This window comes from Mus caroli, unplaced genomic scaffold (assembly GCF_978045245.1).
Source record: "Mus caroli unplaced genomic scaffold, Mus_caroli_1 scaffold_12, whole genome shotgun sequence".
In the NCBI taxonomy this organism is placed as follows: Eukaryota; Metazoa; Chordata; class Mammalia; order Rodentia; family Muridae; genus Mus; species Mus caroli.
In genome coordinates, this window is record NW_028227267.1 from 52,086,449 (window position 1) to 52,109,541 (window position 23,093).

The window sequence follows — 23,093 nt, forward strand, 5'->3', positions numbered from 1 at the left end:
GCCACTTTGAAGGGTGCAGTCGACACCTTATCATGGGATGCAAGAGACTCAGAATCTGGCCACAGACTCAACACCACCAGAGAGCAGTCATGAGAATTTCTGATAAGGAAAGTAGAGCTTGTCCAAACCAGATCTGTGGTTCCCAGCCCTGCCTTTCTCCCACGGTGGATCTATAAAAGCAGGAACCAGGACAGCAACACCCTAGAAGCTCACCAAGGCCTCAACACTGGCAAAATGCAGGCCCTGCTATTCCTGATGGCACTTCTCTTGCCTTCTGGAGCTGGAGCTGGTGAGTTTGTCTTCATCTCCCTAACCTCTGAGTTTTCAGAAACCGGCCTTCATCTCTTAGCTTTGGCAATAGAGACCCTAACATGAGGAAGTGTAGTAAACTAACATAGTCCAGGGGAAATCTGTAGGTCAAGGAAGAATGAAAAACTAATTAGTGGTGAGGAAGATGGGATGAGGGTGTGGAGAAACGTCTAATGAAGTAGAAAATCAGAAACATGAATGGGCATTGTGTTCTGAATGAAGGCTGATGGTGGACATGAACGCTAGTGAGAAATTTAGGTCAAAGGGCATGTGGAGGGGCCTGATCCCCATGAGAGGTGGGGTGGGCTTGGAGTAGTTTTCCTGATCTTCCCTTGCTGGTGCTCTGTTGGGGAGGTCCACAAGTTTGTGACCAGGGACTGGGGTTCTTTGTTCCAGAGGAGATTATTGGTGGTGTTGTGGCTACACCACACTCCCTTCCTTACATGGCCCATCTGAGGATCATCACTAACAATGGTTTGAAGAGGTGTGGTGGGTTTCTCATAGCCCCGCAATTTGTGATGACTGCTGCACACTGCAGAGGAAGGTAAGAGGCTTCTCTTCCTGTGAGGAAATGCAGGAGCCAGAGTCCCAGATCAGCAGAGGTCTGAGGAAGTTTCAAGATGGGCTCTCCTTACAAAGAGGAAAAGGGAGCACAGGGCCACACACTGGACCATCTCATGTGTGGTCTCCATTTTCAGAGGTCAGAGCTTTACCAGGGCTCTAGTCAGGAGGAAAACTACAGCTCTGGCTTGTCCTGGTGTCAGCAGAGCTCAGACATGGTGTGGGGTGTAAGTCAATGCAGAGTGCCAATTTGCCATGTTCAAAGGCATGGGTTCAATCCAAATACTAGGTGTGAAGTGTGGGAAGAGAGTTCTCAGTCCTGTGTTTTCCCGAGCTGCCTCCTTCTCACTAGGCTGTGGTCCTGGGAGCTCCATCTCTAGTCTCTCTCATGCTGCACTGGGACAGAACCTAGACCCTGGTGCCCTTCCCCCTGGAAGGAGGCCTCCTCCTAAGAGCAGCATGCTTCACTGCTTCTTTCTCTGTCAACAGAGACATCACTGTCATCCTTGGAGCTCATAATATAAACAAGAACGAATCCACACAGCAGATAATAAAAGCTGAAAAACAATTTGTTCACCCAAAGTTTCGTTACTCTTCGGGTTTCAATGACATCATGTTACTGAAGGTGCCGTTATTTTTATTGCACTGCTTAAGTCTCCCAATCCTAACTCTCCTCCAGGCTCAGGCCTTCAAATTCTTTCCTCTCCAAATCATTTCCTCTGAACCTACTATTGAATTTCCAAGGGGAATGGCATCCAAGCGTCCTTCACTGCTTTGACATCTCTTCTCTCCTTCCCCCAACAGCTACAAAGGAAAGCAAATTTGACTCGTGCTGTGAGTGTAATTTCATTGCCTCGACCCTTTGACTTTATCAAGCCTAGGAATGTGTGCCGGACAGCTGGATGGGGGTATACTGGAGAGAGGAACCTTCAATCAGATACCCTGAGAGTGGTTAGACTGGTAATCATGGCCTGTAAAAACCACAGTGATTACGATGATCTCCATGTCTGCGCGGGCAGTCTCACAACATTTGAATCAATAAGAGAAGTGAGTACACACCTGCTTTTCCTCCCCAGTTCAGGCAACAGCATCAGAAGAGGAAGTGTGTCAAACATATCTCCAAGGCAGTGACTAATGCCTGTGTTCTTAGGCTTCTAACGCTGGGATTTTGGGAAGTAAAATCTATCCTGTTTCATCTCCCTGTTCTCAAGCCCTTCCTGCAACCTTCCCATGAACCTAGATATGAGACAGGAAGGGAGTAAGGGGAGACATGATAGCAATGGGGTAAGGCCAGGCAGGGGTGGGGGGCAAATGAAGCATTAACTCCCTAACTTATGAATATCATGAGCCAGGACTTCTTACTTGAATCTGGGATTAGCTTTTGAAATTGGGTGAAAGCAATGTTTGCTCATAGTCTGATTTTTCTCACCTACAGGGAGATTCTGGGGGACCTCTTGTGTGTTATGGTATGGCCCATGGTATTGCATCTTCTTATAAAGCAAAGGCCCCTGCAGTCTTCACCCGAATCTCCTCATACGTGGGCTGGATAAATCATGTCTTAAAGTACAAGTAGCTGAAAAGCCTAACCAGCCTGAGTCAGACTCTTCAAGATCAAGCTCATCTGGTGCCCTCTGAGTTCATCCCAGCCTGTCTCCAGCCTGCATCAAGCCTGCCCCTAGCCTGTCCTCAGCCTGTCCCCAAGATCATCTCAAAGATGCACAAGTCTGTGATGATGGAATGTTCTCTGTAATGCATCTCAATAAAGACCTAACCTCTTGCACCTGTGTGACTCCATGTTGCACTCAAATTACTCAGTTCCTCTGTATAAGCCCAATGAAGAGTTGATTTGAGCTACTCTCTTGCCATGTTAACAATCTTGACTACTGACTTCCTGGCACAGGGTGTGCCACTGTAGATGACTTAATAGTATCTTGCATGTTTGGGTGTGTAGAGTATTATTTCATATCCAGATAGTGTGCACTAATCTGTTCTTTTCCTCCACTGTCCTGTCTTCTCATCTTCTCCTCCCTCCTTACCTCTCAGCTCTTCTCCCCACAACCCCATGCCACAGCCACTGTGTCTTTCCACACAGCATATGAAATTCCATGTCTAGGTCAGACTTGGCTGTTGAGAGCTTGTGTCCTCAACATTTATGCTGCCATCTTCATCTTAGCTCTCAATAATGCCCCTGCAGCTAGAGGAGAGCCTGCCCTCAGAAGTCCTTCAATTATGGCTGTTGGTAGAGCAGTTACAACAGGAGAGCATTAGCCCTTTCTGGAATAAGACACAGCACAGAAGTAGCCATCATTCGAAAGAGACCCTCCAGTTTTTAGCATGAAGTAGTACTTCCCATAGCGGCTCTAGACCTGCTTTGAGCAGCCCAAGTTTAACAGCCTTTCATTAGAATGTCCGGGTGAGTGAACTCCTAAGTTGCCTGCTCTCCTCTCACAAGCCAGATCCCCATTGTCTTTAGTCAAGGGAAAGGACACATTAGTTGCAGCCTGAAATGGAAGAGCTCACTTGTGACGTCTGCTATGCCTCACAGAGACCTAATATGATCAGTGTGGCCCTCTGACTACTGTGCCATGAATATTGTTGCTAATAGCTGCTCCAGACCAGGACCTCAGCACCTCAGCCCTCCTCACAGCCTGGAAGCCTCATGTCTAGGTTTCCATCTTCAGCAGTCCTCAGCACAGATGTAAAGATAGCTATCAAATGCAATACTGACTATATGTTCTGTTGTAACTCTATGAGGCCAGGGAGCACATACGGGATTACAACCTAAAAGGATCTTTAAACAATAGAGAATCCATGTTGGTTTATTGTTACATAGGCATGACCATCCCTTATTTTTTTCTAGCTTTTGTTTATAGTTGTATAACCAAATCATATGGTCTTTTCTCATTTTGACTTAGATTGGTGTGGTTTGGACACAGTCTCACCATGTGGATCCGACTGACTTCTACCTCATGATCCTTCTGCCTCAGCCTCCCTAGTCAAGTGCTGGGACCCCAAGCATTCTACACCACCCTCGGCTTATACAAAGGTCTCAAAATGTGAAACACAAAGCAAAGACAAAGCTGTGTCTTGTCTTAGCAGATGGGAATACTCACTAACCTGCAACTGAGTGGACACTGCCTCAATCCCCAGTCTAAGAAAGTCATGTACTTGGGACAGTCTTTCTCCCTGAACATGGGCAACTGGAGGTGAGGAGAGATTGCCCCACCCTTCAGCCTGGCCCACAGTAATAGGGGAGCAGGTAGAGACTCCTGAGAACTGGGCTGAAGGCACAGGCTGAATGGCTTCCATAAAGGTCACCTCTACAGAGCAAACTCTATCAAATGGGTCTCTGGTGTCAAAAGAGCAGTTGGTGACCCAAAGGCTCCAAAGTCAAGACAAGAGCCTGATCCCCACCACACTGTTCATTCTTATGCATGTATTGGATTATGAATTATGGATTGTGCACAGGAGGAGATGGCCCAGTGTATTTTGGGAACAAGAGAACAGCTATGGTCTCTCAAAGTCAGCAAAGGAAACACACAGAGAAGAAGATTTCCCCCAGGTGGGTACAGTAGCAGTGCTGGGCATCCTAGCTTAATAAAGCCTTCCAGTGCACTGTTAGCTGCAGATACACACTGAGGGTGTCCAAAGGGAAGATCAGCTCAGCCTACAGCAGCTGAAGAAAGCATCCAGGAGGACAGCAGATGCTCACCCAAGCTTTGCAAAAGTGGAAACAAACCCAGAAGTCAGAGACTATGGGTCAGTCTTTAGACCAAAGCAATTGCAGTTGAGAGGAATGTGCAGGTCAAAGCCCTAAACAATGACTGAAGGAGATTTACATTCTGGAAACAAAAAAGCTTGCAATGAGGAGAATCCAGTCTCTGGTGAGCCAGGGTTAATACTCTCCTGCAGCAGGTGTTACTACCTGACCCCGTCTGTTCTCCTGCATCCAAAGGAATGGTTTTACCAATTATTTTATAAATAAAAATTTTAGTAGCTCTAGAAACATTTTCAGGAAGGAAGGAATATGACTTTGTATCAAAACATTTCTCAAATGACACTGTTGGTGTGTGAGGGGTCCTAGTGGTAGACTGCTTATCATAGATTCCTTTTATCACATTTTTAAGTTGACAATAAAAAGTGTATATGACACACAACATGATTTCTTTGATACATGTGTACAAGAAGAATGACAAAATCAATCAAATTAATGTACTAATTATCTTAGATACTTTCCATGTTAACACCTATAATCGCTCAGTGAGTTTAGTTATAAAATAGATTGTTATTAAGTGGGATGTGGAGGCAGAGGTGAGAGGACAAGAAATTCAAGAATATTCTTGGCTGCATTATGAGTTCAAGACCAGCCTGGGTTACATGAGAAGGAATTGTTCTCCCTGTCCCTCTCCCTCCCTCTCCCTTTCTTTTTTTTTTTTTTTTTTTTGCAGAGTCTCAGTCTTTAATCTCAGCAGGTCCTCACACACATGAAACCACACATTCTCGGGCATTCAGATCTTGTTGAAAGCTGCGATGTCGACACTCTGCACATGCTCCTCAAACTTGGTGATCTCCTCCTCGAGCAAGTCGGTGCCCACTTTGTCATCCTCCACCACACACTGGATCTGCAGCTTCCGGATACCATAGCCAACAGGCACGAGCTTGGAGGCCCCCCAAACCAGCCCGTCCAATTGGATGGAACGCACACAAGTCTCTAGCTGGGCCATGTCAGTCTCATCATCCCAAGGTTTAACATCCAAAAGGATGGAGGATTTGGCCACCAGTGTGGGCTTCTTGGCCTTCTTCTCTGCATACTGGCATAGCCTCTCCTCCCGTAGTCGGGCAGCCTCCTTATCTTCTTCCTCCTCGTCACTGCCGAACAGGTCAATGTCATTGTCCTCATCGTCCTCTGCTGGTGTGGCTCCTTTCTTGGTTGGGGGCTCCACTTGACGCATAGGAGAGACATGTTGGGTCTGTGGGGCCGTGGCTCGGGGAGTAGGTGAACTCTTCTCCAGAGAGCTCAGCCGGGCCTCCAACTTGGAAATGGCCTGCTGCAAATCTTGCACCACGCCTCGAAGGTTCTGGTTCTCCACTTCCAGACTGGTAATCCTCACAATGAGCTCACTGTGGTCTCCACCAGGTCCACTGGAGGCTCCAGGGCCTGAGCTTCCAGCCAAGGATTTCTGGATGTTCTCTCTGGCTCTTGCAATGTCTCGGAGGATCACGCTGGCACCATTCTCCTGGCGGGAGCCGGAGGTCACAGGCCCGTTCATCTGCTCGTAGAATCTCCTTTCTGCATCGTCATATTTAAACTTGTCAAACCAGATCTTCTCGTGCGCTAGAAAGTTTGTAGCCATTTTTCTGACGCCAGCCAAGGACGCAGCAACCAAAACCTGGGACTGCGAGCTCAGGACTGCCCCCTCTCCCTTTCTCTCTCTCTCTGTGCCAGTCTACCCTCACTCTCTCTGGCATATAAATCCTACGTTTAATTATGTTCTAGTTTAATTATGTCACACTTAGGAAACATTTCACCCTATAGTTAACAACCTGTAAGGGAAAGGCATGCAGTGAATATTTTGCTCTTTGAAACTACTTGTACGCAGCCCCTGAGAAGGTAAGCACATTCCAGTGGAAGGCCACAAAGAATATTTGGGCTGCTGAAATTTTCTTCTGGAAAAAAAAAAACCTCAAAATTTGTTCAGAATGGAAGTGGGATAGATCTGTGAAGAATTGGGGGAAGAGAGGTCAATACAGATTAAATTATCATGACTGCCAGGGTTCTCTAGAGGATCAGAATTGATAGAACTCACTAGGGTAGTGTACTAGCTTGTTTTGTGCCAGGGGCCCAGCCCCAGTGTGGGGTTCTTCTTTCCTGTTGGTTCTTCTTATTTTTTCTTCTGTATATCCCATGGTCCCAGACAAACTTGGGTGGTTTGTCACTCTCTCTTTATTTTTATTAGATATTTTCTTCATTTACATTTCAAATGTTATCCCTAAAGTCCCCTATACCCTCCCTCCACCCTGCTCCCCAACCCACCCACTCCTGCTTTCTGAGGAGAGACCCTTGGTCTTCTTGAGGCAGCAGAGTGGGAAGAGTGTCAACAGTGGTTTAGGGTTGCTGCATAATAAAAAGTTTACTTATCTAAGTCTAAGCTACTATGATATTGTAGCTGACCTGCCTTCTGTGATCTCCTGAGGCCAGAAACAGAAGTTTCTGACACTTAGTATCTCATCCTAAAACAGCAGGAGATTAAGTAAAGGATTACTTGCTAGAGCCTTTTGCCTATTGTCCAGATGCCTCTTCCTTGTGCTAGGGGGAAGCTTGGAGCAACAAACTTCCATTGAAACAGGAGAAGAGAATAACACTTGTAGAAGGAAAAACTTTTACATAAGCAACTATGCATGACCTCATATAAGTTCATATACAGATTCATGCATGCTCATTTCTTCATTTATACATTTCCATTCATCCCAGTTGGGTCCGTCTTGCATGCATTCTCACAATTACATACTTACACACACACACATGCATACATCCTTACAATTACATACTTACACACACATCCATACTTACATATGCATATGGATCAAAAGACCAAGCACCAGTGTAGAAAGAACTCACTCATTCTGGATGAAAAATGAGCTCCAATCTTTATTACATAGAGAAAGAAAAGGCTTCTACCTTTTTAATGCTAAATGAATTAAGAAATGTAAGAATGTAAGAAAAAAAGCTTTGTTTCTTTTAATAAGACTAAGCCTGCCTTGTCCTTACCATGAAATCTGTTCTGTTCATGGTAAGGAGAAGCCTGCCTTCTTTTTCTGCTCTCTGCAGCATCTTCTTTTTTCCTTGTTCCCTCTGCATTCTGCACATTTCTCTATTAGTATTTTATGTTACCTCTAGTTTCTAAGTTATTCCACTCTGCATCCTCCTAATCTAAAGTGTTCTGTCTAAAAACTTCTCCTCAGTCCAGTTCCTCTCTCAGCTCATTTCTCCTCACCTCCATTCCTTTCACCTCAGTACCTCAGTTCAGACTCTTCTCTTTGTCCTCAGTCTTAAACATCTTTCAAAATACATGATCACATGTTAAAAAGTTCATCCAAAGTTCACACAGAAAATCAAATCATAAATTGAAATAGAAGTTTACAGTAGAGAATGTTTCCATGCATATCCATTAGGAGTAATTATCTAGCTAAACAGCCATCACTTGTCTCAACTCCACAGGTTCACCAAAGGTTTAAAATCATAACTAAGTAAGAAGTGAAATTTTGTATTGATAAAACCAGTCATTATTTTATCTTCTGACCAAGCACCTATAGTAGATCATTAATTAGTTCCCATTTTATGACCTTGGGTTAATTGTGCACTCTTGGAATGTGCACTGAGTAGGAGAAAGTCTAGTTACCATCTATGAGCAATTAACTGGTGAGTCTTGGATGATTGGCAGAGTTATCATTGCAGTTTTGACTATCAGAAAAGGATCTAATAGCAGTCCCACTATAAAAGAGCTTAATAATCACTTATATGTTTTTAAGAATTCTTATATGATCATCATTAAGACTTGTTATCTATTTCTCTCTCTCTCTCTCTCTCTCTCTATATATATATATATCCTCTATACAAGACAGTTCATCTTTATAAATCTGCACAGATCAACTCCCAAGGGGTGTGCAATTACTTAGTGATTGTTATATATGTTTAATTATAACAGGAAAAGCATATTAATATCAGGAATCTTTCCTAAAATGTATCCCTTACAGCCTTGCTTTATAAAGGCACACGTATCCTAGATTGTATAATAATCTGAAGCAGGCCATCTCTAGACAATTACCTGCCAGTTACTAGCTTGTCCCATTATAGCTCCTGACATGTAAGCATCTGAGTCTGTCTCAGTCAGCTGTTTGCTGAGCCTCTTAGAAGACAGCCATGCTAGGCTCCTGTCTGTAAGCACAATATAGTATTAGTAATAGTGTCAGGCCTTGGAGCATCCCCTTGAGCTGGATCCCAATTTGGGCTGGTTACTGGACCACCTTTACTTCAGTCTCTTCTCCATTTCATCCCTGCAGTTTTTTTTTAGACAATTCTGGATCAGAGCTTTTGGACTAAGAGATGGCAACTCCATCTCTCCACTTGATGCCTTGTCCTTCTACTGGAGGTGGACTCTACAAGTTCCCTCTCCCCACTCTTGGGCATTTCATCTAAACTCTCTCCCTTTGATTGCTGAGAATCTCTCACCTCCCAGGACTCTGTTATATTCTAGAAGGTCCCACACACACCCCAAAATTTCATATTTACATTCATTCTGCTGACCCTCAGAGCTTCTCTCCTGTCCCCCCCCATACCTGATCATGTTCCCCTTTTCTTCTTCCCCTCCCCTCTCCCACCCAGGTCCCTCCCTCTGCCTCCTGTGATTGCCTTCTTCTCCCACCCAAGTAGGATTGGATCCTCACTTGGGCCCTTTGGTTTTTTAACCTTCTTGAGTTCTGTGGATTATATGCCAGGTATTCTTTACTTCTTTTTTCGGGGGGGGGGAACTAATACCCAATATTACTGGGTATTAGTAATATACCATGCATATTTTTTGGGTTTGAGTTCCCTCACTCAGGATGATACTTTCAAGTTCCATCCATTTACCTGCAAACTCAGGAAGTCCTTGCTCTTAATAGCTGAACAGTATTCCATTGTGTAAATGAACCTCATTTTCTGTATCCATTCTTCTGTTGTGGGACATCTTGTTTGTTTCCATCTTCTGGCTATCACAAATAAGGCTGCTATGAACATAGTGGAGCATATATCCCTGTGGTATGGTGGGGCATCTTTTGGGTATATGCCCAAGAATGGTATAGTGGGTGTTCAGGTAGATCTATTTAAATTTTCTGAGGAACATCCTGTTTGCAATTCCACCAGCAATGAGGAGTGTTCCTCTTTCTCCACATCCTTGCCAACATGTGCTGTCACCTGAGTTTTTTATCTTAGCCATTCTGATTGGTTTAAGGTGGAATTTCAGGGTCATTTTGATTTGCATTTCCCTGATCACTAAGGATGTTGGACATTTCTTTAAGTGCTTCTCAGACATTTGAGATTCCTCTGTTGCGAAGTCTCTGTTTAACTTTATATCCCATTATTTGATTGGTTGTTTGGTTTTAAGAGGTTAGCTTCTTGAGTTCTTTATGTATCTAGGATATTAACCCTCTACTGGATGTGGGATTAGTGAAGATTTCTTTCACAATCATTTTTTTTTTCTTAATGAGAAGTCTTCACCTGGAAATGCAGACTCTTGGTCTTTTATAAGCCATTGTTGGTTCTAAATAACATTTCTAGATAGAGGATGGAGAATGTTATACCTCTCTCCACTTCCCACCGCCTGCCTCCTTGTCAGTTGTCAGCGTGCTTATTAAACTACAGTATTCCCACTACTTGTCCTGCTCCTTGCTGCCTAGTTGTTGAAAATAAGTCCCACTTTGCTGTCACACAGTTTTCGATACAGAAACTGGCATGAAGCATCATCAGAACTCAGCAGAGACACTGACTAGGTTCCCTCAGCACACAAGAGTGAGAGGAGTCCTCGCTGGGCCCAAGGCCTGGGGCTTTCATCTCTTTCCAGGCAGAGGTAAGGCGTGGATGGACAACAGCCTGTGAGCAGCAACCAGCTAGCTGCTGACCACTCTGTGTGTCTGACCCCAACCGTTCAAATCTCTTCATGCTGTACCTCAGAGGGTTTGGACCTGCACATCCCCACTTAGGAAAGAAGAAATGACATCTTGTTCCCAGCCAAGGCTGAATCAGGACTGTTGTGGGCACTATCCTGATCAGCACAACCAGCTTTCTTATTTCAGGCAGTTCCTATGTTCATAAACATTTATGGACATCCCTGGACACCACTGTATTTGCTAAGGACCAAAGAACTCCCAGGCACAGCAGCGGCTGATAAGAAAAGACTACAAACCTACGCAATGGAAACTCAAGGAATCTATGAGTGTGATCCTGCTAAGATTCCTCGCAGTGGGGGATACAGAACCTGAGCCAGCCATTTCCAGCAACAGGCAAGACTCCCAGAGGAGGCATTGGAACACCAACCCATCCCCCAACCTAAGACCTACAGTTTGCCTCCCCTTAGAGCTTTACAGATGGGAGATCTCTTTTCCAGATGAGCTCTGGCAAGATTGTTTGACCCTAGCAGTCCTACTTGTACCATGTGTGTAAATGTCAGCTGAAGCTGATTCTGCACCTTTGTCCTCAGGGACATTGATCAATAGTTGGAGGGATTTTGTTTGGATGCGTAGAGGGTGTTGCTACTGACATCTACTGGAGAAAGACCAGAAATACTTTAAAGATTCCACATCCTGTTTGCTATATAAAATGTTCTCACATGTCTCCCCATATCTGATCCTGCCCCCATTTTCCTCTCTCCTTCCCCTCTCCACTCAGGTCCTTCCTTTCCTCTGTCTCCCATGATTATTTGTTCCCCTTCTAAGTGGGATTGAAGCATCCTTACTTGGGCCTTCCTTCTTGTTTAACTTGTTACAGTCAGTGTGTTTTTTTTGGGGGTATTATGGGTATCATATACTTTTTGGCTATTATCTACTTAACAGCACGTATATACCCTGCATGTCCTTTGAGTTCTGGGTTACCTCACTCAGGATATTTCCTAGTTCTATCCATTTGCCTGCAAAAGTCACGATGTTCTTGTTTTCTAATAGGTGAATATTATTATATTGTGTAAATGAACCACATTTTTTGTATCCATTCTTCAGTGAGGGACATCTGGGTTGATTCCAGTTTCTGGCTATTACAAATAAGTCTGCTATGACCATAGTGGAGCATGTGTCCTTGTGGTATGGTGGAGCATCTTTTGGGTATATGCCCAGGAGTCATATAGCTGGGTCTTCAGGTAAAACTCTTTCCAGTTTTCTGAGGAACAGCCAGATTGATTTCCAGAATGGTAATACCAGTTTACTGGTAATACTAGCAGTGGAGGAGTGTTCCCCTTGCTCCACATCCTTGCCAGCATGTGCTGTCCCTTGAGGGTTTTTTTTGTTTGTTTGTTTGTTTTTATCTTGGCCAATCTGATTGGTGTGAGGTGGAATCTCAGGGCCATTTTGGGTCATTTTGATTTGCATTTCCCTATTGACTAAGGATGTTGAACATTTCTTTAAGTGCTTTTTGATAATTCAACATTCTTCTGTTGAGAATTTTTTGTTTAGGTGTGTACCCCATTTTAAATTGGGTTTTGTTTTGTTGATTTTGTTTTTTGAAGGGTCTACCTTCTTGAGTTCTTTATATATTTTTGATATTAGCTCCAGAGGTTCAGAATAATGAATGGAAATATAAAATTGCTGGGGATGGAGTAGGGTGGGGGTGGGAGGACTCTCCAGAAAGTCCCAGAGAGCTGAGATATGAGAGACTCCCAGGACTCAGTGTGGGTGACCTTAACTGCAGTGCCCAACAGTGGGGCGATGGAACTAGAAGAGTTCATGTCCAGTAGCTAGACAAGGTCCCCAGTGGAGCGATGCAGATACCAAGCCACCTTCAAACTTTTTGACTCAGAATTGTTCCATCTAAAAGAAATGCAGGAACAAAAATGGAGCAGAGACTGAAGGAATGGTTGACCAGTGACCTGTCCAACTTGGGATCCATCCCATGGGAGGGCACCAAATCTGACACTATTACTGATGCTTTGTTGTACTTCCAGTCAGGAGCCTAGCAAGGCTGTCTTCTGAGAGGCTCTACCAGCAGCTAACTGAGACAAATGCAGATACTTAGAGCCAACCATTGGACTGAGATCAGGTACCCATATGAAAGAGTTAGGGGAAGGACTGAAGGAACTAAAGGGGTGGAAACCACATAGGAAGACCAAGATCATACTGCCTTTAACTGTTAAACACATTTTAAGTATCTGCTCGATGCTTCCCTGGACTCAGAAGGAGTCTAATGAAGAGAAGGCCACACAGTGCAGTGCCGTTTCTCTTGGAGACCGACGGGATGTTTAGTTCCTAGGTGGGAATGTAACTGCAGGTCCTGTGTTTTCCTTTGCTAATGCTGAGAGCTGTCCTCTGACCCTGCATCACTAGCAGGGAAGAGGAGGAACTGGAGCTGGAGATGTCTTGTCTGGCGGCTCTGTATGGGTGAGAGCAAGCCCCAGAGCCCAAGGCAAGGTTTTCCTCTTGTGTCCTTGAAAACGGAGGGGTAGGTCATATAGAACTGGGGCTCAGGTCCACCAGCATTGGGTTATATCTCTTGGCTTGGCTGTAGGTGGGGGAGGAGATAAGGTTCAGTCCCCAGCAGGGCATCAGCTTCATAAACACTGACCCCATGATTTTCCTGCATTCTCTTTGTCTGCTACAGTTTCCCAGAACTCTGCTTCCTTTGCTGCCTCCCTTGGCTGCTGCCTATGTTGTGTACTTCAGAGTTCAATGATGGTTTGAAGATCAGGAAGCTGGGATTGTGATTAGTTACAAAGGAAAGGGGTCAGTAGGAGATGCTGCCTTTACTTAAGGCAGTGACTGATGAAACCTGTTGTTTCATTGTCTCAGGAAAGTCATGTCATGTACACTTCTCATGGCTACAACTTGAGGACACAGTCCACGATGGAAAGACATTGCAGTAGGACTGTGAAGGGAGAGTCACACTGCATCAGCAGACAGGAAGTGCAACTCTGATATAAAACTTCACAACCAGTCTGCCACAAACAACTTCATTCTGTGATGCTGTGTCTTTTAGGGTTCTTCAACCTTCCTAAGGCAGTACCACTATGTGGGGACACAGTGTTCCAAGACATGAACCACAGCAACCTGTTCAAAAGGTTTGACCAATTCACAACATACTATTTTAAACAGTATATACTCAAAATTTCAATCATCTACAAGGTTATAAGGCTGTTGGGCAAACTGACCTATCACAACGGAATGTGTTATAGAGTACATGCAGCTCTGGCTGGGACAGCTGCCAACCAGGAGGGGTTCATTTCCTCTCTTCCTCCCCCTTTTTCCTCCCTCTTTCCATCTTATCATCCTCTTTCCCTTCTACCATATTCCCTCTACTCTCATTTTTCATTTGAGACAAGTAGTCTAGGTTAGCCTTGAAGTCCATATGTAGAGCAGGCTATGTCTTGAATCCTGCTCCTCCTGCCTGTGCCTCCCAAGAGCTAGGGTTACATGTGTGCACTGCTGTGTCCAGTTGAGGATTTGTTTTTTTTTTTAGTAGTGTGACTCTAGATGTAATTAAATGTTCAAGTTATTTTCTGTGCACAAAAGTGACTCCAAGCTTAACATTTAGTAGCTTTACATTATAGGATGGAAAGCTGGGTATAGTGGTGTGTAACTTTAGTTTTTTTCAAGGCCTGCTTCTAATGATAATTCTTAAACGTTTTAATCTGTCTTGCAGCCCACCACCCACTAGTGGTAGTGGAAAAGAAAGGATATTGGGGAAGTGGACCTGTTTAGAAATAGTTCTTTGGAACAGATCCCATCTGCAGTGTCAGGAAATCAGCAGTTCAGTTCACAGGTCAGCAGAGGCAGCCAACACTCGCTAACACTTCACCGCTATTCCAGCAGTCCAGTTAGGTAGAGTTGGGATAACAGCAGTGACCTAACAAGAACAGCCAGGCCTCAGCAGAATTGGCATCAGTCAGCAGAAGGGACCAGGACTGGCAGGAACTTCAGTAAAAGTTCTTGGCTATGCTTCTCTCAGCAAAGTGAAGATCCATGAAGACCAGAGACCAGCAAGCATTGCACAGCTAGCTCTATAGGCAAGCCAAGATTGCCAAGGCAAGCCGCAGGCTCCCTTCACTCTGTTGGGTCCTTTTTATACTCAGTTCAAGCAACATATGTCCTCCACAGGTCCTGCCTCACCATGGGTCTTGCCTTAGCATGTGAGTCTGACTTAGCAAAACTCGACATGAATCTGTTTCAGCTTACATCATTCTGTCAATCAACCCTAGTCTGCAGAATCAGCAAGAAGCCATAGCACATCACCAGAAGTTTTTTTTTTAAATATATTTTTATTAGATATTTTCTTTTTTTTAATTGGGTATTTATTTCATTTACATTTCCAATGCTATCCCCAAAGTTCCCCACACGCTCCCCCACCAGAAGTTTTTCTATGTGTGTTTCTCTCTGTGGAGTCCTGACAAATGGAGCTCAACTACATAATGTAAGATGGGTCAATATATGTGTGTCTTTACTGAAGAATCCTTCATCAAATGTCCTTTCATGTGCTTGCTTTAGCAGAACATCCTTTCTCCTGTGTCTGCTTCAGAAAAATGTTCCTTCACAAGTCTGCCTTAGCAAAGCCTTCAACTGTGTCTACTTCAGCAGAATATTCCTTCACATCTTTGGCCCCAGTTAAAACACCATTCAACCAAACTGACTTTCCAAAGAATCCTTAAGTCTCCACGTCAGCGGTGCATACTGCAAGCCTCAGCACCTGGGACACTGAGGGAAGAGAGTGGTACTTGTTCCAGGTCTCCAAGCAAGTTCTTATATAAAATAAAAGCAAAGCAAAATTCACAAAGGGTTTAAGCTTAAAAGTGACACCAGGTTACATTCCTTCCTTCCTCAAACTGTTTATTGGGCTAATAAAAGTTTTCATTTGCAAAATACTTGATCAAAACATTCCTTTGGAAGGCTGAGAACACATGGGGGCGAGGGGTAACACCTGCTGCAGGATAGTAATAACCCTGGCTTTTTTCTTCTTCTCCCACTTCACCAGAGACAGGACTCTGCTCATTGTGAGGTTTTTCTGTTTTCTGAAGGTAAGTATCCTTTAGTTACTGTTTAGCACATAAACCTCCACATTCCTCTCAAGTTTTTGGTCTAAAGATTTACCCACTTTTGCTGACTTGTGGGTTTGTTTCCACTTTTCCAAAGGGTGAGCCTCTGCTGACTTCTTGGACACTTTCTTCAGCTACTGTCAGCTGAGCTGATCTTCTCTTTGGACACCCTCAGTACGTATCTGCTGCTAGGTCACTAAGATTCCTTATTAAGCTATGCTGCCCAGGACTGCGACTGCACCCACCATGGGGAAAATCCTTATCTGCATGTTTGCCTTCCTGACCTCATGAGACCATGGCTGTTCTATCTTTCCAGTGTCCACTGGGCCTGCTGCTTTTGCTCTCCTTCCACCATGCCTAAGAACGGATGCTGTGGTGGTGATAAGGCTCTTGTCTTGATTTTGGAGCCTTTGGGTCACCAACTGCTCCTTTGGCACCAGGGGACCACGTGATGGGGTTTGCTCTGTACAGGTGACCTTTCTGGAGGCCATTCTGCCTGTGCCCTCAGCCCAGCTCTCAGTAGTCTCCACCTGCTCCCCTATTACTGTGGGCCAGGCTGCAGGGTGGGGCAATCACTCTCTCCTCACCTCCAGTTGCCCATCTTCAGGGAGGAAGACTGTCCCAAGTACATGACTTTCTTAGACTGTGGGGAAAGAGGCCGTGTGCCCTCAGCTGCAGGTTAGTGAGCATTCACCTCTGCTAAGACAAGACACAGCTACTGTCTGTGTTTCACGTTTTCAAACCTTTGTATAAGCCTAAGGTGGTAAATAGTGCTTGGGGTCCCAGGACTAGGGAGGTTGAGGCAGAAGCATCATAGTTGGAAGTCAGTCTGAACTATATGGTGATAATATGCCCAAACCACACCAATCTAAGTCAAGGTGAGAAAGACCCATTTAGTTACTCAGGTATGAACAACAGAAAACCAAACCACACCAAATTAAACCAAACCAAACCAAACCAAACCAAACCAGTCACCCATGTATCTATAATCCAAATCAGATTCTTTAATTTTAAAAGATCCTTTTATATTTCTTAGTGCTCCCCCCTCCTGAGTTAGAATAGAGTTTATTGTCAGTCTTGCACTTTGAAAGCTATCTCTGCATCTCTCCTGTAATGTGCTGAAGCTGGAAACCCAGAGGAGAGGCGGGCAGGGCAGGAGGAGGGTGGAGGTGCTGAGTTCCTGGTCTGAGGCTGGTACTGGCAGTAATTTTTCATTGCACAGTAGTTAGAGGGCCACACCCTTTATATTACACCCCCTTAGGCCTAGTAGACATCATGTGTGGTCTCTTCCTCTTCAGAATCCACAGAACTTTGGGGCTGGTCATGACAGCAGTTTTTCATGGTGCAGTAGTCAGAGGGTCAAACCCATCATATTGGGTCCCTGGGCCTACTAGACCTAGTGTGTGGTTTCCTTTATTTCAGACTCTACAGAACCCTGTAGTTCAAGCATTGCTCCTCTTGACTAAGAACACTGGGGGCTTTGGCTTTTAAGATAGAGCAGGTCATTTAGAAGTTCACCTAACTCAGACATTCTTTTGAAAGGCTGGATCTTTGAGGAAGATGGCAGTTTTATGTGGGTGGCTCAGAAGCAGGTCTAGAGCCACCATGCTAAGTACTAGTGCATGCTGAGTACTCGAGAGTCTTTTCCTAACACAGGCTAGTTCTGCCCTGTGTTTGGTTCCAGAAAGTTCTGATGCTCTCCTGTTATGACTGCTGCAGCCACAGTCATGCTCCATGACCCTCTGAGGGCAGGCTCTGCTCTAGCTGCAGGTGCAATACTGAGAGGATGGTGATGGCAGTGTAGGTGGTGAGGACACAAGGATCAGCAGCCATGTCTGACCTAGGCATGGAGTCTGCTATGATGTGTGGAAAGATGAGTGACTAAGGCATGGGGTTTGTGGGCAGAAGAGCTGAGAGACGAGGAGGGAGAAGATGAGAAGACAGGACAGTGGAGGGAAGAACAGAACAGTGCACATTACCCTGGATGTGAAATCTTACTGCTCACAGCCATGCGTGTTAATTAATATTCAATAATCCACAGTGGCACACCCTGTGTCAGGAAGTCAGTAGTTGAGATTGTTAACATGCAAGATAGTAGCTCAAATCAATTCTTCATTGAGCATAGAGAGGGGCTGAGTGTTTAAAGGACAGAGTGGAGTCACACGGCTGCCGGACGTTAGGTCTTTACTGAGGTGCATTACAGGGAACAGTCCATCATCACAGAATTTATCTTTCAGATCATCTTGGGGACAGGCTGGGGGCAGGCTGGGGACAGGCTAAGGATAGGCTGGGAACAGGCTGGGGGCAGGCAGGGGACAGGATGGACACATGTTTTGTTGAACCCAAGGGTTATCAGAAGAGCTCTGGCTTGAAGACTCTGATGCACGCAGGTCAGGCTTTTCACTACTTGCCCTTTATGACTCTGTTAATCCAGGGCACATGTGAGGAAATTCGGGTGAAGACTGCAGGGGGCTTTGCATCTCCCCGTCCATAAGATACAATACCATGGGCCACCCCAGCACACACTAGAGGTCCTCCAGAGTCTCCCTGTAGGTGAGAAAAATCAGACTATGAGCATAGATCTCCTTCCCCCAACTACAGACCCCCCACATCATAGCTAACTCCATGGGGTAGTAAGGGTTCCAGGCTCCCTCTGGGTTTTAAGTTAGGAATTTAATGATTGATTCCCCCCCTCTCCCCCGGCTTTGTCCCAGTGTTGAGACTCTTTCCCTTGCTCCCTTCATTTCTGTTCTGGAGCTTCATGGGAAGGCTAAGCAAGGGTTTTGGCATAGGCAGATGGGAACAAGAGGGATAATTTCAGTTCCCTAAGGACTAGCAGCCTAAGAACACAGGCATTGGTTACTGCCATGGTGAGATGCTCGGCACACTTCCTCCTCTGATGCTGTTGCCTGATGAGTGGAGGAAAAGCAGGTGTGTTCTCACCTTGTATGCGGATCTTTTCTTTCTGGGACTGCCCACGCAGACCTGGAGGTTATAGTCGTAATGCCAATAGTTTTTACAGGCCTCTTTATCCATGATTCTCAGTTTCACCTCCCTCAGTGTATCTGAGGTAGGTTCTGTCACTCCAGTTTGCCCCCAGCCAGCTGCCCGGCACATCTTCCCCGGCTTGATAAAGTCAGAAGGACGAGGCAGGGGGATTACATTCACAGAGGGAGTCTCCTTGGCTTTCTTTTGAAGCTGTTGAGGCAAGGAGAGGAGAGCTGTCAAATCAGAAAAGAATGCTTGGACATGGGACCATTCCCACTTTGAATTCAGTAGTGGGTTCTAAGGAAGTGGTTTGGACAACAGAGAATTCAAAGGCCTGAGGCAGGATGGGAGACTTAAGCAGGGCAAGAAAAATAAGGGCACCTTCAGTAACATGACGTCATGGAGATTGGAATAGAAGTTGTACTTTGGGTGAACGATTTGTTTTTCTACTTTTATCTTCTGCTGTGTGGATTCTGTCTTGCTCACATCATGAGCTCCAAGGGTGACAGTGATTTCTCTGTTGACAGAGAAAGAAGCAGTGAAAAAGGCTGGTCTTATGAGGAGGATTCTTTCCAAGGAGAGCGATACTAGAGTCTCTCTTCTCTATCCCAGGGCAGAGCCCCTAGACAGACTTGAGATGGAGCTCCCAGGATCACAGCCTTCTGAGAAGGACAGGGCTTAGGGAAACCCAGGACAGACAACTCTTCCTATATCCCACCCCCAGCTCTTGGATTGAACCCATAGCTTTGAACATGGTAGACAGGCACTCTACATTGAGTACCACAGCCCATGGCTGAGCTCTGGTGAGACCAGCACAAGAGCTGGAGATTCTGTCCCAGCTAGAGCCCTGCTTAAAGCTCAGACCTCTGAAAATAGAGACGTCAATTAAAATGAGAGGCCTTGTGCTCTCTTTTTCCTCTCCGTGTGAGGGGAGCAGCACTCAGAGCCTTCCTCAGGGCTCTCCTGCTCTGTGACTCTGGTGCCTGCATTTCCTCACAGGAAGAGAAGCCTCTTACCTTCCACTACAGTGTGCAGCAGTCATCACAAATTGGTGGCTTATGAGAAACCCACCACAAGTAGCTTGGAACCCTCTCTCAGTGGTGATCTCCAGATGGGCCATGTAAGGGCGAGAATGTGGTCTAGACTCAACACCACCAATAATCTCCTCTGGAACAAAGAACCCCAAGTTCTTAGTAACAAAGGTTTAGGACCCTCAACACAGCGCTGGCACAGGAAAATGGGGCTAACTCTGAGTGACTGCTTCAAGTCCACCCCTCCTTGAATGGGGCTCAGGCCCATCCACATGCCATTTTGATCTATTTTTCTCACTAGACTTTACTGTCCACCCTTATCCTTCATTCAGAACACAATACCCATTCATGTTTTTGACATTCTACTTCATCAGACATTTCTCCACACCCTCGTTCCATCTTCCTCAACACCAAGGGAAAGCCACAGAAGAGCTGCCCATCAGAACAGAGAGTAATTTGATGAAGGGGAATTAGTTTTTTATTCTTCCTTGACCTACAGATTTCCCCTAGACTATGTCAGTTTAGGATCCTACCTCATGTTAGGGTCTCTGTTACCAAAGCTAAGAGATGAAGGCCGGTTTCTGAAAACTCAGAGGTTAGGGAGATGAAGACAAAACTCACCAGCTCCAGCCCCAGAAGGCAAGAGAAGTGCCATCAGGAATAGTAGGGCCTGCATCTTGCCAGTGTCGGTCATAGCCTGGAGAGAGATTCTGGTGTGTTCCTGTCCTGGTTCCTGCTTTTATAGCTCCAACGTGGAGAAAGGCAGGGCTGGGAACCACAGATCTGGTTTGGACAAGCTCTACTTTCCTTATCAGAAATTCTCATGACTGCTCTCTGGTGGTGTTGAGTCTTTGGCCAGATTCTGAGTCTCCTGCATCCCATGATAAGGTGTCGACTGCACCCTTCAAAGTGGCCCCAGGAAGCAGCAACACAAAGGGAGTTGGACCTTTATCAGGGATCATAGAATGGTTCTTCTAAGCATCCAGGTATTATTGTCAGCTTTGAGACCCATGCTGCATATGTGTGAACTCTCATTTCTGTTGCTGAAGCACAAATACAGGCATCTGTAGTGTATGAGCACATGGAGGAGAGGACATATATTTTATTTAAAAAAAAACTGATGGTGGGCTGATTCAGCCTGAAGGTCATTGTTTGTGTTGACCAGTGTGAGGACATCTCATCTTTATTCAAATAAGTAGGACATGATAGAATGTGGCTGTGAGGGATGAAGGTGTGGGGAGAGTGTATTGAATACACAGCACATAGGGTATGACCAACACCTTAATTAAGTCAGAAGTTCCCAACCTTCCTAATGGTGTGACCATTTAATACAGTTCTTCATGTTATGATTGCTTATAGGCACACAATTATTTCATTGGTACCCCATAACTGTAATTTTGCTTTTACTGATTGTAATGTAAAATATCTGATATGTAGAATATCTAATATTCGACCCCTAAAGGGGTTGTGATCTATAGGTTGAGAACAGCTGCTGTAAAAATGCATGTTCTGATTTAGTCATACTAAAAGTCCCTTTGATAGATGTTGCAATACACATTTAGGGAGAACTCAATGGACTTTCAGGATATTACAGAACAGGAATATCATACATTTAATTTGTTAATTTCTAAAACATATTCATTTCAATTCCAGTGGGATGGACAGAAAACACATGGAATGTTTAAAGTACCCCCTCTGTGTTCCACAGAGGATCTAAGGCTTGCTAGTTACACATGGAGAGTCTACTTGCTTAAGAACAAGGTCGAATCTGTGCAGATCAGTATTGAGACTTAGTGCTTTCATCTTTTCATGTGTCACTGGAAATTAAACATGGCTTGCAGTTACACCGAAAGATACCATTGATTTCAAAGTTTATTCTTCCTTAATTGCTTACAATGTAAAATTCTGTGCAAGTTTGAATAATTGACACAGTGTTATGTTTCTGGTCTGTTCTTTCTTAAGACCTCACTAACCCTGAGTACTGTTATTTCTATTTTACAGATGAGGAAATTGAGTCTTGCCAAATGTCGTAGCCATTTTTTAATATACTTTTTATTAGGTATTTATTTCATTTACATTTCCAATGCTATCCCAAAAGTCCCCCACACCCTCCCCCACCCACTCCTCCACCCACCCACTCCCACTTCTTGACCCTGGCTTTCCCCTGTACTGAGGCAAATAAAGTTTGCACGACCAATGGGCCTCTCTTTCCACTGATGGCCAACTAGGCCATCTTCTGATACATATGCAGATAGAGACATGAGCTCTGGGGGTACTGTAACCAGTTCATATTGTTTTTCTACCTAAAGGGTTGCAGATCACCCCAGCTCCTAGGGTACTTTCTCTAGCTCCTCCATTGGGGGCCCTGAGATCCATCCAATAGTTGACTGTGAGCATCCACTTCTGTGTTTGCTAGGCCCAGGCATAGTCTCACAAGAGACAGCTATATTTGGGTCCTTTCAGCAAAATCTTGCTAGTGTATGCAATGGTATCAGCGTTTGAATGCTGATTATGGGATGGATCTCCGGGTATGGAAGTCGCTAGATGGTTCATCCTTTCGTCTCAGCTTGAAACTTTGTCTCTGTAACTCATTCCATGGGAGTTTTGTTCCCAATTCTAAGAAGGGGCAAAGTATCCAAACTTTGGTCTTCGTTCTTCTTGAGTTTCATGTGTTTCACAATTTGTATCTTATATCTTGGGTATCCTAAGTTTCTGGGCTAATATCCACTTATCAGTGAATACATATTGTGCGAGTTCCTTTGTGATTGGGTTACCTCACTCAGGATGATGCCCTCCAGGTCCATCCATTTGCCTAGGAATTTCATAAATTCATTCTTTTTAATAGCTGGGTAGTATTCCATTGTGTAAATGTACCACATTTTCTGTATCCATTCCTCTGTTGAGGGACATCTGGGTTCTTTCCAGCTTCTGGCTCTTATAAATAAGGCTGCTATGAACATAGTGGAGCATGTGTCCTTCTTACCGGTTGGGACATCTTCTGGATATATGCCCAGGAGAGGTATTGCGGGATCCTCTGGTATTACTATGTCCAATTTTCTGAGGAACCGCCAGACTGATTTCAAGAGTGGTTGTACAAACTTGCAATCCCACCAACAATGGAGGAGTGTTCCTCTTTCTCCACATCCTCGCCAGCATCTTCTGTCACCTGAATTTTTGATCTTAGTCATTCTGACTGGTGTGAGGTGGAATCTCAGGGTTGTTTTGATTTGCATTTCCCTGATGATTGAGGATGTTGAACATTTTTTCAGGTGCTTCTCTGCCATTCGGTATTCCTCAGGTGAGAATTCTTTGTTTAGCTCTGAGCCCCATTTTTTAATGGAGTTATTTGATTTTCTGGAGTCCACCTTCTTTAGTTCTTTATATATATTAGATATTAGTCCCCTATCTGATTTAGGATAGGTAAAGATCCTTTCCCAAT

The 23,093-nt window shown here is 44.7% G+C and overlaps 2 protein-coding genes and 1 pseudogene across 2 annotated transcripts; 1 reads left to right on the forward strand and 2 right to left on the reverse strand.

Moving 5' to 3' along the window:
- The first annotated feature begins 234 nt into the window (after positions 1–234).
- LOC110288848 (mast cell protease 2-like) lies at positions 235–2,443 on the forward strand. The gene is made up of 5 exons (XM_021155084.2): positions 235–289; positions 706–853; positions 1,360–1,495; positions 1,675–1,917; positions 2,306–2,443. The coding sequence occupies exons 1-5, from the start codon at positions 235–237 to the stop codon at positions 2,441–2,443; spliced, it is 720 nt and encodes a 239-aa protein (XP_021010743.2).
- A 2,862-nt stretch (positions 2,444–5,305) lies between these two features.
- LOC147001880 (elongation factor 1-delta pseudogene) lies at positions 5,306–6,278 on the reverse strand (annotated as a pseudogene).
- Positions 6,279–17,908: 11,630 nt separating this feature from the next.
- Positions 17,909–20,338, reverse strand: LOC110288847 (mast cell protease 4). The gene is made up of 5 exons (XM_021155083.2): positions 20,276–20,338; positions 19,640–19,790; positions 19,005–19,140; positions 18,579–18,833; positions 17,909–18,182 (listed from the first exon to the last, which is right to left on the reverse strand). Exons 1-5 carry the CDS (start codon positions 20,328–20,330, stop codon positions 18,039–18,041), a joined length of 741 nt encoding a protein of 246 aa, XP_021010742.2. The 5' UTR covers positions 20,331–20,338; the 3' UTR covers positions 17,909–18,038.
- Positions 20,339–23,093: the final 2,755 nt, after the last annotated feature.